Source organism: Gambusia affinis, linkage group LG09 (assembly GCF_019740435.1).
Source record: "Gambusia affinis linkage group LG09, SWU_Gaff_1.0, whole genome shotgun sequence".
Taxonomy (NCBI): domain Eukaryota; kingdom Metazoa; phylum Chordata; class Actinopteri; order Cyprinodontiformes; family Poeciliidae; genus Gambusia; species Gambusia affinis.
The window spans coordinates 28,322,193-28,339,364 of NC_057876.1; the positions used below are offsets into that span (position 1 = coordinate 28,322,193).

Genomic DNA, 17,172 nt, shown 5'->3' on the forward strand with positions numbered 1-17,172 from the left:
ACAAAGTCCAGATTGTAACCACAGTTCAAGATAAACACAGACAGCATGTGGCAAACAGAGGCGGGTCGGCTGGTGACTGATTGATTGGATGAGTTGCGTCTTTAAAAAGTCAGGCTGAGTTAAAGACCGTTTTAGTAAGTTTTGACAAAACAAAGAAGAGCACATCTCTGCTGCAACAGACGAGGATAAACCATGAGTCGATGCCCGTACTTTGAGAAGAAACATTTGTATGTTTCAGTTATCACATTTAAGGACTTTTATTTCCTTTTTCACATATACAGTAAAAAGACCTGTTCATTTCTGTTGATAAAAAAAACTCCAAATGAGAGGGCTGCCTTCTTTCATATTGCAGGTTATTCAAACGTAAATCTTCTATTGAGGAAAGCCAGGAAACCTCGCAGGGAGGGGTAGACCAGGACAGTAAAGGAAGAATCATCTATGGAGACTACCTGCAGGTAAAACAACAAGACTTACATTTTATCTTTGGGACATTTGTAAGAAAGAAACTTAGAAACCAACTATATGCTGTTTGCTTTACTTGATTCCAAACCTCAGCTGGACAAAATAACCACAGCTCAAGTGTTGCAAAGTGAACTTCAAGGCAATAAAATCCATGATGAGCATCTTTTCATCGTCACCCACCAAGGTACAGTTCAATATGTATTACTGGTGTTTAAATAGACAGAAAATTATTTACCTGAAAGTGGATGACCTACTTCACTGTTGACAGCTGAGCATCTTAACTTCCTAATCTGATGCAGATGTATTTTTGATGTTTAAACCTTTGATTTTTATTCCAGCCTATGAACTGTGGTTCAAGCAGATTCTTTTTGAGATCGATTCGGTGCGGGAGATTTTCATCAGTGGACATGTAAGTCACACAGAAAAGAACATTTTGTGCTGACAGATTTAGAGCCTCAATGTTTAAGGTTTCAAACTGTTCACAAGAGTCAGATCTCAGTGTCTGACTGAATTAAAGCTACCTTTAAATGTAGAGCTCAGGCAGATAAAATCAAGAAAGTCTAATTGCCCCAAAACCGACACACGTCTCATTACTACTACAGCTTTTTTGGAGACTGTATTGTCATTATTAGTCAAATCATATGTATTTTTTGTGGGCTCTAGTGTCCCTTATATGACAGCAGGCTGACAGGAAAGGGGGAAGGAAAGGGGAGAAGACATTCGGCAAATGTCGGCAGGTTCGGGAATCGAACCCGCCGACTCAAGGCCGACTCAAGGCCTCCACATGTGGACCGCGCCAAGTCATATGTTTTTTTTATTCCCAAAGGTCAGAGATGAACGCAACATGCTCAAAGTCAACACACGGATTCACCGGATAGTAATGATCTTCAGACTGCTGGTCGACCAATTCGCAGTACTGGAAACAATGACAGCGCTGGATTTCTTTGACTTCAGGTAAACTCATTGGCAACCTCATGAATAACTATATATTTAGGCACTATGTCTAATGAATTGCTTGTGGATGTTTATTTGATCTTGGGTCTGCAGGAAGTACCTGATTCGTGCTTCTGGGTTTGAAAGCCTTCAGTTTCGACTTCTGGAGAACAAAATCGGGGTGCAGGACAATCTGAGGGTTCCTTACAACCGACGGCATTACAAGGACTACATTAAAGAGGATGACACTGAGACGCTTCTGCAGACAGAGCAAGAGCCAACGCTTCTGAAGCTGGTTGAGGTTCATCTCAGTCCCTCTTGCTGTTGATTCCCCTGATTTAGAGCCGACTCGTTAATTCACATAACTGTGTGGTTGGACCTGCTCTGAGCAGGGAACAAATGGCATAAAACCTTTGGGCCTTTTTTCCAGGAGTGGCTGGAGAGAACGCCTGGTTTGGAAGTGGATGGATTCAATTTCTGGGAACGACTTGAAATCAATATATTTGACGGGCTGAATGTGGAGGAGAAGAAAATCGAGGTAAGAAATGACTTCAGCTCCCAGAACAAACTTTGCCAGCTTCGCCCCGGAGTGCATGGATGATTGACAGAACCTGGGTTTTTTTTGTTTGCGGGCATTGTTTATTTTTGTAGAAAATGCGAGACTCAGAGGAGAAAGCGAACCTGATGGTTGAGCTCGTCAAACAGAGAGAGCACTTCATGTCCCTATTTGACGAAAAGCGTCATGACCATCTGGTCAGCAAAGGTAGCCGTTTAATCAGACTGTTGGAAATGCTCTGTGTGTTCAACCCTTCCTCAAAACTGAGTCCTGTCGAATTTGAACTTTTGCAACACAATAAACTAAATGTATGTTGCTTCAAATTAATTAATACATTTTGTTTTTGCTTACAAGGGGAAAGGCGGATGTCTTACAAGGCTTTACAAGGTGCTCTGATGATTTACTTCTACAGGTAAGTTAAGCTTTTCTTTGTGTTTCTCCACCTTTAAAACTGCAGCATTTACACCGTATTATTACACTTCATACATTACTTTTTATATCTGGAAGGTGTTGGCACCTCCAAAGGGACTAACTTAAGAACATCTCGGTGCAAGTTCCAGAGGCAGGGGTGCTCATTAATTCCTCCACATAACATTTCCATATCACAAGCCCTGTTCTGAAACCCTGTCAGCCAGGCGACACCTACAGCACTAGTAAGGAGGTCTTGAGGAAACTTCAACAGTCTGAGCATGTCTGTCAGATTTTCCTAAAGGTGTCGTAGCTGCGTAACACATGTGATAAGGACAGAATGTCACATGAGGCTCATTAAGGCTTCAGCAGAGCTAACAAAGTCATCCGGCAGCAACTGCACAGTGATAATTAGTGCAAAACTGGCGAGGTTGTTGGTGCACAGGAGACAGCTGCTCTCATTTTACTCCCATTAAAATTTAGAAGGATTTTCATGAGATGTTTAAAACATCAAACCTTCCTTTACCTTTCAGGGAAGAGCCGAGGTTCCAGGTTCCCTTCCAGCTGCTCACATCCCTCATGGACATGGACACCCTCATGACAAAATGGAGATGTAAGTATTTCTATGGGACTTTTTTCATATACCGTGTCAGCAACAGAGTGTTTTAGTTAGCTTAAAGCCAGAACTGGATGAACAGAGACTATATGATGTTAAAATGACACTCAAATTAGAACTCCATAAACAATAGTAATAAAACAAAAACAATAAAGAGGATGATATTGAGGTAAAAAGGAAAAGTCAATGGATCAATGGAGCTGAATACAAATGGACCACACAGTTTTCTTTTAACTGTAAATTAACTTTTGACCTAATATATTCTTTTCAATTATGTGTCACTTTGTGTTGGTGTATCGCATAAAAAATGTAAAAGAGTTAAAGGGATATAAATACTTTAGCAGTGCACTGGAAGTGGCAGCACAAATGATATCAAACCAAAGATTTTTACTTTTTTTCTTGTTCTTCCTTCAAGACAACCATGTGTGCATGGTACATCGAATGATTGGCAGCAAAGCAGGCACAGGGGGCTCATCAGGCTACCACTACTTAAGATCCACTGTCAGGTATTGTTTAATTTTAACTTCAGTCTCTTGACTGCAAACATCACTCTGCAGAGCCCATCCAAGATGATTTAGATAAAGACTGAACAGAGATACTCTGCTTATCAAAGAAGAACCTATTTATCAGATATTGTTTCCCAGAAAGTTTGGACTTTGCAGAACAACAGCATTTTTTTCTAGTGTCCAACGTACAACTACATGTTCTTTCTCTTTAGTGACCGCTACAAAGTGTTCGTGGATCTGTTTAACCTGGCTACGTTCCTGGTGCCTCGTCACTGGGTGCCCAAACTGAACCCCAGCGTTCACACCTTCATGTACATGGCCGAGTGCTGCGACAGCTCCTACTGCAGCAGCGAGGACTCGGACTAGGAGTTCATCTCAGCCGTCTGTTATGGCTTCCCTTCGCTGTGACAGAGATCACAGCCAGGGAGTTATTTGCCAAGTGTGTAGGTGTAGGGCAGCCCCTGTGTTGGGCCAACATATGCATGAGTCAGAGCATCACTGACTTAAAGTTGATTCAACTTTATTTTACTCAAGACCAATAAACACTGTAGTAAACTAGTAAAATGATTAACTTTACTGTTTTATACCAAGTTAAATGGATGTAAGGGTGACTCACTGAGTTTATAAAGAAAAAGATAAGATTGAAATGCGTAGTTAGGCTTGTAAATATTAAGCTTTAGCACGTGGTAAAAATAAACTACAAAAATAAAACGAGTCGTAGAGCTTGTGACATAATGTCTGACATTAAATATTTCACGATACCGAATCAAGTTATTTTACTTTAATCTTGTCTCAGAGTCACAGTGCAGCAGACGGCTCCTTGATAAAACCTGCTCACATGTTCCCTCAATAACTGTTATGTAAATGAAGAAGAACTGACCTGGAGGCAAGCGGATCAGTGGGTGGAATGATCAAACCTTGTGCAGAGGGACAACACTGCCGGGTTTTACAAAACGCCTTTATGTCAGCATGTCACAGTGGGCCGCTTCAGACAAACAGAGATGCAACTTCAGTGAAACAAAGTGTAAATAAGATGAAATCTCAAGCATAAAAATGTCAATGTCTAAAACAGGGAGATGTGCACTGATTAAATACGATAATATTAAAGAGAAGCCATGAATTATTACATAATCCTAGTGCTGTAGCTCTTTCAGATGTGTTTTGTATAGTATTCTGCATAATTCTGTAATGTATTTATCTACTAATTCATTATATATTTGTATAGAAGAATTATGAGTTCTAATATATGTTTTGTACTTAATAAGATGCATGTATTTTGCATAGTGAAAATACTTTTATTGTGTCGCAGTTTGTTGTTATAATCCAACAGTTGCAAACATATGAGGAGATTTATTTGTTTTTGTGACACAAGATGGCTACATTTCAATAAAAGCATTATCCACAGTGACACTGAAGATGAGCAGATGACTTATTTCATTTTGGCAACGGGAAGCAGCCACATGCAGTGACTCACACAAATCCATCTGACTCAAATATAAACTGTCATCAAAGAAAAACAGCTGCCACAGAATCTGCGATACCTGGGAAGAAACCCAAAAAGAAAAGCGTGATTAACACTTTAGGAGAACAACAGACTGCATTAATGCATCAAAACATGTAAAAAGATGAAGGAGATGAACTCACCACAGATGTTGCTACCGATTTTTACATAAACGTAACCCTGATCTCCCCATGTCGTTCCCCAGGAGTTCTGTACAATCCAGTAAGGTATTTCTCCTAGGAGACAAAACATGCATTTCATCAGCTTCAGAGGTTGTTTGTGGTTCTGCCTTTACATAAATACTGTTTTCGTTCTATAATATATATATAATAAGACTGTGTTAAATTATTCAAGCTGAGAAATATGAAAATCAGTTGGGGGTCCACTATGTTAGGAATGTAATATGAGGATAAATAGCTACAGTTAAAGAAAACTCAAACCTTTTTTTTTTTTTTAGTTAAGTCAGAATTATCAAAACTATTCTGATTTGCCAAAAGCCACAATAATGAAATATATCAGATTTATTTATTAATGTTGCTGCTTTGCTCCAGGTGGAAATGATGCACTTTATGAAATAGATGACATAAAGAGGAAAGAACATTATGTACAAAATATTGACACAACATCTAAAGATATCAGCAGGGAAGTTAAAGGTTGGGTCCAAACGGGTCTTCCCAATGGACAATGACTCCATACAAGTAAACCCAAAATGTCTGACCGGTCAGAGTTCAAAGGTAATTACACCTAATAATAAGGAAAGTACGTAAACTTCTTATTTTAATGACATTGATAAATAAATCAGACAAATTGTTTCTTCTAAGTTTTGGCTTTTACCAAATAGTAATAATTGTGTTGATTCTAACTGACCTAAAACTTCACTGAGAAAAGAAAGGTGTAAGTCTTTCTTTTCGATGAATGTACATTTCTAGTTTCAGCTGTGAATTCATCGACTGATTAGAGGAATAGTGGAACTGGAAAAACAAATATTGGTTCCACACTCCGTTTTCTTTAGCATCGGAGCCCCTGATGTTGATCATTTCAACAGACTGAAAGAGAATCTAACAAATTAAGAGATTGAAAATTTGCTCTGGAATAAAAGAGTAAACTTAGCATCCCCTTTATTTTCAAACATGAGTAATGAAATGCAAGGAACTAAAATCCTCACATCTTAGTCCCACAATCTCTGAATAATTTATTCCCCTTAGTGACACAGTGGGCCTCATATTGTTCTCCTGCAGCACTAATTTGTGTAAGTTACTTTTACAGCCCATATTATCTAAAGCAGAATACAGAGCCAAATAAATGTTCCCATTGCATGTAGTGCAGGAGTTTGTACCAGTCGTGTCGTATCCAACAACCAGGACAGCATGGTTGGACCATTGGCTGGAGCAGTGGTGCTGGATAATGCCTCCCAGGTAATCCTGCCAACTGACAGCATCCACGATGGCAGCCAACGGACCAAACTGCACCAGCTGACCCATCATCGCCTCCTCTTGACCACTGTGCAAGAAAATTACAGAACCATATTCTCTATGGGTGGCTTCGTTGGCCTTTTGATTAACTTGCTATTTGAAGAACATGAGAAAGTCAGAGAGCTGAACATGTGCTGAAAGCTTTAAAAATTCTTCAAACATCTGAAAGATGGACATGCTTCTGCCATCTTCTCACCATTAAAGGTGATATACTGTCCATATTTCTCATTAGTACATCTGCTTTTGAACAAATATGGCATATATTCTCTTTTCTTCTACAGTGAGCATATGCAGGCCCCCTTCTGCTGCCCCTTCCTGTCATCCCGCCAGACGATTCCCACTGGGGGAATCTGTGATGCCCTCCGCTGCCAGGCTCATTACATGTCGTCCATAGGGCCTCTTTCTATGTGACGAACTACTCTGAAAAGCCCCTTTGACTTTGTCGTCATGTTTGTGTTTCGCTGTGCTGCAGTAAAGATCTGGCCTCCTGATGATACATCTACTATCAGAGACGTTCCACTCCTGAAGACAGGGGCCGGGTCAAAAGAGACATTTTCATGCTGGATCAGAGAATTGTTGAAAAGGGTAAAACGAGTAATTCACGTGGTAGCGTGACATTGGCATTTACTCCGACTGAAGATCATCCTTACTTTGCTTTAAGTTGTGCTTAACAAGGCCAGGCTGCGCTTGTGAAAAATTCAAAGGAAGTTTCACTAAAAGAAAATTTGGAGTCATCTAAGGCAGTGGTCCCCAACCACCGGTCCGTGGACCAATTGGTACCGGGCCGCGCAAGAAATAATTGAATATGTCCTCTTGAGGAGCTTTTATTTTGAAAATCCTAAACCGGATGCTATCGGTTACGTCTTGCGCGCCAACATGCAGCATAATGAGTAAGAAACAACGACATCGGTGTCGATCCTTTCGGCAGCACCCCTCCGGTCTGCAGAAAATTTACGAAGGGTTGACCGGTCCGATGTACTAAAAAGGTTGGAGACCACTGAAAATAAGAATGAATTCAAAACCCAAATGTTAGCATATTCGACTCACACTTACTGTAAAAATGAGAATAATGAGCTGTAAACTTCCTTCAATGTAGAAAATTGCCAAATGATAGAAATGCACTGACTGCAGTTTTCTAATCGATCATCAATCTTTAAAAAGCCTCACCTATCAATTCCAAAGTTTTTGTTGCCAGGTCTTATGAGGTCACAATACACATTCACTGTTGCGCTCTTATTTCAACAAAAAACAATACATATGAATAAAAACGTTTAGAGAATTGCAGTCCAAACTACTAAATTAAAATAAAAATTATTAGACTTTTATTTTTCACCTTAAACTTTTTTCAAGCCTCTCTCAAATCCTTTAGTAATTCCAGAGGAAACCTAAATGAGAATGTATTTCATGCTATTCAAGTTTCTTCTCTAGCTTAGTTTGTGTCCAGATGAACTCAGAGGTATTTATGCTCCTCATCACCCCCACTTCCTCTCCCATGAGGGAAATAGTGTTTGAGCTAACCCAGTTTCTCCTGAAATCTACAATCATCTCTTTTGTTTTGTTAGAAAACAGAAAACTGGCTAAACATGAGATTTAATGAAGCTCTATGATAGCAGCAAAAAGCAGCAGCTCTGCCCTGCCTGAGTTTGATTTAAAGTTTTCTGATTCCATTGGGGGCTCAGAAGGATTTTCTGCTATTATTTAAGGACCTGAAGTTCAATTATTACTGAAAATTATGACCTTGGTTTCCCTTAATCTTCTCTGAGCCTGAGATCTCTACATCTTTTTACTTATTTTATTAGGTAGGCTCTTACAGAGCCATGGGAAAAGTTCTGTATAAATAAACTGCTTGAACGTTCTCACGTCACATTAAAAACTACCAACTTTAACATATTTTATGTGTTTATGTGAGTGACAGACCAACACCAAGAGGGGTGTAATCATAGAGCAGAAGGGAAATTATATATGGTTTACAAAATGTTTCAAAATGCAGATTTGAAAAATGTGGCATGACTTTGTAAACTGAGCAGAGCACATTTTTTGGGAACCATGCAGGTTTATTGCATTTGTAGCCAGAGAAATTCTGCACATCACCAGCTGTCTGTGAGTCCTGCTCATCCTGACCTCCTTGGACAAACATGGCTGTTGATAAACATCGCAGTGAACTTCACTCAGAACTATGAACAGATCAATACAAATTCTGGAAAGTTGGAGCGTTGCTTCACGATGTCGTCAGTCTCTGTGCTCATGGTGGTTTTTACGGCTCGGACTGGAGGCAGAAAGATTTCTCTGACATCTAACAGAACACACCTTTTGAAAAGCGGAACAACTTTCATGTTTCTGATGTTTATTCTTTTTATTTTTTTCATAGCTAGCTCACACATTTTGAGAATATGTTAGTTTTTCTTGAATCATTTTGCTTTCTGAACACAGATGCGAGGTGAACACGTCCATCTGATGGAGATCCAGGGTCCTGCAGTAGCAGCGCAAATCTGCTCTCAAGTAAAACACTTGAACTCTCCCTTTTTCAGCTGCCAATTGCTGTGTTCTGCTAAGCAGAGGCTTATAAGACTCTTTGCCTGGATGACAGTCCAGGCCAGCTGGTGGCAACACAAACCAGTGGGCATTTGGCCACGGTCATCACTCATCCTCCCATTTCCCTGGCAAGTGATTTATGCGTCTCCTTTGCACGTGAGACGATTACAACTAGCAGATTTATTACCAGGCTGACTGGTTCTTATTATTGTTGCTTTGTCACTGAATTTCCTTTTGAAGGACCCTTAAAAGTAAACAGTAACTGAAAAAGCATCCAATTATGCTTATAGCGTTCTGTGTCTGGTTTTATAATCTCCATCTATAGCGTTGCATATTTTATCAAGGAGTGGCATCAACATCTCTTTAAACATTGAGCTCAAACATAAACAATGTGAGTGAAAACTATCATTCAGCATATGTGATGTTTCAAATATCATATTTAGATATGTTGAAGGAAGAAGTGCAAAAGAAAATGGACGACATATAAAACTTGAAAACTCAATTAAAACTGTCTTCCCATCATGAGTAAAATCAAACAAAATATTTTGCCTCTCATTGGCCGTAACAGCTGACTCAGACAGAAACACCTTTGATACTGAGCTATCAGAACCTGTATTGACAGACTGATCACAGTGGTCTGCGATTGGACAGGACAAATCCTACACCCTCTAACCTCTTTACTTGTTCCTCTTTAACCACCAAGTTAAAATTCATAATTACATTCATTTTTAGCTTTTAATATATAACTAAAACCAAATACAGTATGCGCATGCAGATATTAAATCAGATTAAATTTTTACTTTTTAAGGTCAGTTAGGATTACCAGGATTATTTTCAGTTGCTAAATGTCAGAACATCTGTTATTGTTTCAGTTACTTTTTCCAAAAAGTCAGATGTTTACATACATTTTCTCAGTGATTTGTAGAATTTATGCTTTATGACTTGAATATCCTTCCACAAACTTTCCTGTAATTTAGACCCACTGATGGCCACTCCAAACCATTGACCTTGTTCTCTTTAGCCCCCTTGTAACCACTTTGGTTGGATGTTTAAGGTCTTTGGCTATTTGAAAGGTAAGTTTGAGCCTGAACTTTAACTTCATAGTTCATATCATGAAACGTTGCTTCAATATTGCCACACAAGCTCCTGCCCTCATGAAAGTAGATATTATATGAGGTGCACAAGACCTTCTTGCAACAGAAAAAAAAAAAAACAGCCCCATAGCACAGGGGTGGGCACTCCTGGTCCTGGAGGGCCAGTGTCCTGCAACTGTAAGTCCCTGGTCCAACACACTTGAATCCAACAGCTGAATCACCTCCCAAGTGCAGTCAGGTTCTCCAGAGTCCTGCTAATGACCTCATGACTTGACTCAGGTGTGTTGAAGTAGAGAGAGATCTAAAAGTTGCAGGACACCGGCCCTCCAGGACCAGGAGTACCTAACCCTGCCGTACATGATGCTGCCAACCTCCTACTTCACAGTTGAGATGTTTTTTTGGGTCTGTAAACTCACTGTAACATTTATTATTCCAGCCAAACACTTTGGTTTAAGACCAATTAATCTCTGGATAATAAACTAAATAAATAAACAGAATGTGATTTGTTTCTTTATGTTGCTTTTGGAATAATGGTTTCTTCGTAGTGAGTGGCCTTTCAGCCCAGCTCAGTATGGAACTGTCGCTGTGGATTCCAGTGTCAGGAGTCACAATTCTCTTCCTAATGTCTTCAATGATATATTTTAAAAAGTTTTTGTAACGTCACCAAAGAAAGCAGTGTGTATGAGAAGGATGCCTTAAAATGTATCAAAATGGCTTTACCAAATTAATTAATGGCAGAGTAATCTAGTCAGTGCAATTAAACTTTTGAATATGAAGACAGTAATTTAAAAAAACAGAAATAATGTTAGTAATGCTGACTGGTTGGATTAATGTCAGATAAACAGAAATGAGTGATTTTAAATGCCATATATATATATGTAGTTTCAGCTACTCATTGTGCTTTAAAACGTTTATCTCTTACCTGAAGCTATGCAGGGAAAAGTTCCTCACAGCAACACCCTCATGTGACGGGGAGAAGAAATGGCACATTCCGGTTTTGGCCTTGTATGGATAGTCTGAGTGACTCACCAGCTTCACTCTGGTCTACATTATAAGGAACAGTTTGAGCCATAAATTTAGGGAACATGTTAGCAGCCATTTTTGTTTCAAGTTGTAACGCAGCGCAAACCTCACCTGTTTTAACCAAGCGAGAGCGTATGAGGGCGAGCCTCCACTGCAGCCCTCGTTTTTATAGGAGCAGTCGACAACCTGCTGCACACTGAGCTGCTCCAGCTGCGAGCCTCCCATAGCATGAACGGCCTGCATAGCACCGACTGTGCTAAACGCCCAGCAACTCCCACACTACAAAACAAGGAAACAGTGAAATAAGGTAAAGAGCAAAATATTGCCAGTGAAACATTTAGTCTGATAGCATTTATTTTCCATGGAATTGTAGTGGTGGGTGATGCCTTTGTGCAAAAATCAGTCCCACACATATAAAGTCTCTGAGTTCAGATAAAAACTGAATCTGTTTGTAGCAGAAAATATTTGTTAAATTACAATAAATTAACATTAATACATTTTTAAATCTAATTCTTTTGCTATATTCCATCATAAAGATGGATGAGATGACTAAACCAAATGAACTGTGACTAATTGCTTTCTGCTGCCACCTACTGACAGAAACACTTTATAACTAAATTCTTGGGGAAAATTTAAATGAATAAACTCCACTCTCATCTATTAGCGACATGATGAAGAAATACATAGAGCCAGCTGTTACTCAAGCTTTAGAGAGACGATCATTTCTAATATTCATAAAGCATAAAGTAATTCTTGTAATAAAAATGGATAGAAGTCGATTTCAATCCCTTCCAGAAACCAGTAGCTATTTTATTCAGGGCATGCAATACCTTACTATATGGAGAAATAGAGTTTTTTTTCCTTCCCCTCTTTAATATTTCAACAAATTTTATTCTTCACACCACATGGAGATTACTACATCATGTTCACTCCCTCAGCAGAAATTCTCATAAATATTATGAACCGTTTGCTGTCTGAAACACTTTATTTATTTATTTTTTTCAAAGTGGTTCTATGGCTTAAAATCAATACAGAAGCTAAATTCAACCCTGATTGCCTGGACTGGAGATAAGTATGCACCAAGCATACAAAATATTAAAGTCATCTGTGAGCACTGAAATGCACCGAGGCCATAAATGAGGAATCAAGACAAGGAAACTTTGAGTAGAGAAGAGTTTATCTGATGTAATTGACTTGATATTTGGTGTCTGTGTGCATGGCATCATGTTTTATCTTCTGCCTATCAATTAATCTTGTGTGGGAACCCAGCCCAGGAAGAACCACAGACAAGCCAGACAATAAGAAATGTGGGCAAATAAACTGCAGGCGAGCTGAGGTAGGTGAGTGCGGAGACTCGGGTCGTGTACGGACTCTCCCAGGAGCACTAAACTTTCTCTGTACTCAAAAGGATGAAATATTCACCATGTTATCATGCAGCATTCTCCTGTATAGGTTACGTCTCTCCCTTAGGAGAAGTGCTTTAGAGTGAAAATATCATCCCCCGCAGCAAATTGACTTACTAAAGAGATAAAGGACAAAAAGAGCAAAAAGTGAACCTTCATAAAGGACATTCAACAGCTCCATTTCACTAAGCCTAGTTCTTCTGGAGCCCAGGTCCCTTCTGCTCGTCAAGCTGAAGTCTCAAAGGGTTGGTTTGTCATCGTTTCATTGCTTTTCCTTAACGATTGAACTCCCCCGCCACTCAAATATGTATTCTGTCCATTACTACTTCAGATGAATGTTTGACCTTCAGCTGAACTCTCCAAGACTAAAATTGATTTGCAGAAGGGAGAACTCTCTGTGCACTCGTCGTAAATCTTAGTTTGAGACTTCTAAATATATCCAAGATGAGGGGAAGGGGATTTGGGTGTGAAAATGTGAAAGTTTCCAACATGCACTCATTTAAAGAGTTTAAATACTTGGCAATTACTTATACTATTACCAAAATAATAAAAAACTATGTGGAACTCAGGATTTTGAACTGCGTAACTGTACTTAAAAGCACAGTCGCTGCAAATTAGATATTTCAGGAGGGATGAGTTGTCCCTCCTGATATCGAAGTAGATGCACAAACCCAGGGCTGAAAAATACCAACCCTGTTTCTCACATGAAGCAAAAATACAGACTTGATGAACGAGAATGCGTGCACCTGTACAGCACCACTGACCTGGCGTATATATCTGCATTTTGGAGACAGGAGGAGCTGGTGAGGCAGATGGTGAGGCGACGAACTGAAGCCAGACTGTCGAAACTAAATGTGTGAACCTCTCGCACCGTAATTTCATTTCAAACTGCGACGTGGTAAAATATCTATTTTATGATAAACATTCAAACTTATGCTTTCCATTTAAAATGGAACGGAAAATAAAATTTTCCACTAAAGCCCTGAGCTGAACTCTGCTGCCACTAACGTTCACAGTGAGCTGTGGAGAGCACAGCAGCTGCTGAAATGTGGAGAAGCTGCAGGAATGTGGCAGGTGGCGGCTTTCAGTAAGGTCAACCTTGGTTTTTTTGCCAGTACTGACTGAAATCCTTTCACTCCACCCACATTAACCAGGTTAATGTTAATACCATCTGTTTGAAAAATCTAATCATAAAACCAAATAATATAATTAAACTGCATTCAATTACTGCACATCTTGTATTATTACATTAGAGTCTGGTTTAAAAGATCACATTTTCCTTGTGTGCAAACAAAGACGTTGCAAAGGTAAGTGATTTGTAAATATTTTAATTTCACTTGAACGTTTTCACATTTTTTCAAGTTGAAAACGAAAAACTCCAACTAACTTTATTGGGATCTGATGTGACAAACACAAAAATGTGCATTATTGTGACAAAGAAAAAAGATCAGTCAAAGTTTTCTAATGTTCTTAAAAAGACAAAATCTGAAAAGTGTGGCATGCATTTGTATTCAGCCCCCACCTTCCATGTCAGCTTCAGGTCATTTGGAGTTCATCTCTACCAGCTTTGCAAATTCAAAGTAAAATATTTGCCCATTCTCCTTACATAACAGCTCAAGTTTAGTGAAACTGGATGGAGATTTTCTGAACAGCAATTATCCAGGTAAATACTTTGACTAGGTCATTCTAGCACATAAATATATGTGAAACTAAACCATTTTATCGCAGCTCTGGCCGTATGTCTAGTGTCATTATCCTGTTGCAAAGTAAACCTCTGCCCCAGACTCCTCAATGGTGCAAATACATTTTTTGATTATTATTTTGTTATGACCAAATAACAAAATAATATTTGTTATTTTGTTATTAGAAAATTTTAATGTGATGAGCTAATCCATGTTGTTTATTTCTGCTGACAGTGATTTGAGTGTAACAGCCATCCAGTATATCCATCATCTGTCAGTATTAACCTTACCGCTAATTGGTTCTGGACCGGTGCCACCACTCCCTTATCCCTCCAGTCAAATTTGGCCGGGAGCCCGGCTCTGGTCGATCCAACGAAGCCAGGAGCTCTGCTGCTTTCTGCTCGAAGGTAAACATCTGCAAATAAAGATCCAGTCCAGACTCAATACTGGTTACAAAGATCCACTTTAACAACGGCTCTTCCCTCTAGAGCCAGACAACACGACTAAACACATTTAGAAGAAGTGATCTGATAAAAGATCTTCACCATGTCTTAACTTGGTAGTTTACAAACACTCAGTACATGCAACTAATTCAATTCTGCAAGCTACAAATCCACAAGGAATTTTCTTCTCACCCTTAAATTCCATCTGTGAAAGGTCAGAGAACTGGTTAATGCCATATGTAGCAGACTGTGTCTGCCTGGAAAATGAGTTCAGGTATAGATGTCGCACTGCAGCATTCTGTAAAAACACGTAACACAAATGCTGGATGATAGTTAACCAAGTAAGAAAGCAACGTTGAAATATTTTCTAGGAATAAAGAAAAACAAAGGGAAGAAGAGCAAAAAAGAAAAAAAAACAGAAGAAAAGACAACAAGGGGAAAAACAGAAAAATAAAAAAAATAAAATACAAATTTTTAAATGTTCTTATTACATTAAAAAGAGAAAACAATGGATGTGGAGTGAAACTATAACCGATAACAACCAAAATTATTATTATTATTATTATTATTTATTGTTCACTGAATAATAATTTGCATTGAATAATAATAATATTCATTTATCACATATTTTAAAATATTTGCATGGTGTTACATTAGATTGTATGACGGTTAAACATCAATAATGTCTTGCAAAGCTTCTCTCACAACCTTTTTCACATTTTATTACAACTGGAAACGTTTTTCATTGGGATTTTTTGTGACAGAGCAAAACAAAGAAGAGGTGTGCAAAGTGGCTCCAGACCCACAAGGCACTTTGGACCTTCTACTGTGGTTCTTACAAAACCAAATAAGTCATTAATTATAAAGAGTATAAGGATGGGTTTAGCAACTAATAAATACCTAAAACAGAGAGCAGCAATGGTACAAGAATTTTAAAATATTTGCATTGCAAAGCTTCTCTCACAGGCTGTTTCACATTTTGTTACAACTGGAAATGTTTTTAATTGGGATTTTTTTGTGACAAAAAAATCTTGTAAAGTGTGCTATAAATCATCACATGATGCTCTTTATATTTTTAACTTTAGTTTTTAACATATTTATTGAAAGAGTTTACTCTGCTGAAAATAAATGGTTTTTCCCTCAGTGAAACTTTGATTAATTTGGTGAAAAAACAAAAAAAAATAATAATTTAATTTCCTTTAAAAATAATTAATTTTTGGACGTTTTTAAAATCTTTTTCTGTCGGTTTGGTATTTAGGAGAAAGTGGCTCGTTTATTTGCAAATATTGCTGACCTCTATGTTAGAGGATGCAATAGTCTAAATATACACAGAGATATGACTTTATAAATTTTGATTTTCACAATAATTCAATAGATTCACAGAGTTCAAATTGTGAAAAGGTTCCACTTGCAACTATGGACATTGTTTTGCTTTGTCACATAATAAATCAATCAATCAAATTTTATTTGCATAGCACATTTTAGCAGTAAGGCATTTCAAAGTGCTTTACGTCATAACAAACACAGAAACACAATGCAATATAGAATCAATAATCAAAACACGACAATGAGTCAAATTCCATCAGTAAATTTGTAATTGATTACGTTTCAAATACAATCCTAAACAGGTTGGTTTTTAGTCGAGTTCGCATTAACGGCTAAAAAAAACTTTAAGACTTGTGGCTGTAAATTCAACGAGGTATGAATACTTTAGCAGGACACTAAATAGTTTGAACTGTGACTTCAAGTATTGAACTTTTGCAGGAAATTAACTGTACTGCTAGTTTTATAACTTTGGTGTCAGATTATGTTTTTCCTGAACAGAAAGCAGACAACCGTTTGTTTAGCTTTCACACAGTTGCACGCTTAGTTCAGAACAATCTCGAGTTAAAACAGGACAAAACATTTTCTCTATCTCTCCTCATCACCAATCTCCTACCTGAAAATTTATTTGACGACGGCTAAATTCCTCACTGTCGACTTCATACAAACGGTGAAACTTCTTCCTGAACGAGTCGAAATCAATCCTAGACCCATTTAAATTGGCAACACTTTCACCAAAACAAGCAGCAGTTACTAAAATAACCAAAAACATTTGCAAAACCGCCATTAGACGAATAAACAACAGCTAAACACGGAGAGGTAAACACAGGAAGAAAGGCCGTTTAATGTTCGCGGAAAAGGTGTTCGGTCACGCTGCGCGCACGCGCAGAACTGCAGAGGCGTTTCCAGGGAAACGCTGACAATTTCGCTCCAGAGAACTAGTGTAAAAACAACCTGTTAAGTATGATAATATCACAGTTCAAACCAAATCCATTATCACTTCTTCCAGAATCAACCAGTCAGTCCTTATAATATAGTCTACAGTTTATATTTGCCACAGAGTGACTTACAGATAAAAACAAACATGTCTGACAGGATGAGGAAACAGAACTGTTGTGAAATGGTGATACACGTTCCAAGAACGGATGATGGGAAACTGAGAAGTGCAGTAACAGACAAATACAAACTCCAGTTTACATTTTATTCAAATAACTGTTA

General features: G+C 38.4%; 2 protein-coding genes across 2 annotated transcripts; one reads left to right on the top strand and one right to left on the bottom strand.

Moving 5' to 3' along the window:
* The first annotated feature begins 49 nt into the window (after positions 1–49).
* On the top strand, positions 50–4,192 carry tdo2a (tryptophan 2,3-dioxygenase a). Its single transcript, XM_044126885.1, has 12 exons — positions 50–227; positions 353–455; positions 556–646; positions 801–871; positions 1,289–1,416; positions 1,510–1,696; positions 1,826–1,933; positions 2,047–2,158; positions 2,306–2,363; positions 2,893–2,972; positions 3,391–3,481; positions 3,694–4,192. The coding sequence occupies exons 1-12, from the start codon at positions 193–195 to the stop codon at positions 3,845–3,847; spliced, it is 1,218 nt and encodes a 405-aa protein (XP_043982820.1). The 5' UTR covers positions 50–192; the 3' UTR covers positions 3,848–4,192.
* Positions 4,193–4,755: 563 nt separating this feature from the next.
* On the bottom strand, positions 4,756–16,834 carry ctso (cathepsin O). Its single transcript, XM_044126886.1, has 8 exons — positions 16,571–16,834; positions 14,824–14,929; positions 14,479–14,603; positions 11,215–11,382; positions 11,003–11,124; positions 6,319–6,482; positions 5,126–5,218; positions 4,756–5,022 (listed from the first exon to the last, which is right to left on the bottom strand). Exons 1-8 carry the CDS (start codon positions 16,739–16,741, stop codon positions 4,988–4,990), a joined length of 984 nt encoding a protein of 327 aa, XP_043982821.1. The 5' UTR covers positions 16,742–16,834; the 3' UTR covers positions 4,756–4,987.
* Positions 16,835–17,172: the final 338 nt, after the last annotated feature.

Bases quoted from the DNA above. Each gene is read 5' to 3' on its own strand.
- tdo2a (XM_044126885.1), top strand. From the start codon at position 193: ATGAGTCGATGCCCGTACTTTGAGAAGAAACATTT. The intron at 2,159-2,305 runs GTAGCCGTTTAA...TTTGCTTACAAG, and splicing joins TGACCATCTGGTCAGCAAAG to GGGAAAGGCGGATGTCTTAC. The intron at 2,364-2,892 runs GTAAGTTAAGCT...TTTACCTTTCAG, and splicing joins CTGATGATTTACTTCTACAG to GGAAGAGCCGAGGTTCCAGG.
- ctso (XM_044126886.1), bottom strand. From the start codon at position 16,741: ATGGCGGTTTTGCAAATGTTTTTGGTTATTTTAGTAACTGCTGCTTGT. The intron at 14,604-14,823 runs GTGAGAAGAAAA...CTTTATTTGCAG, and splicing joins TTCACAGATGGAATTTAAGG to ATGTTTACCTTCGAGCAGAA. The intron at 5,219-6,318 runs GTACAAACTCCT...TTTGTCTCCTAG, and splicing joins TGTTGGATACGACACGACTG to GAGAAATACCTTACTGGATT.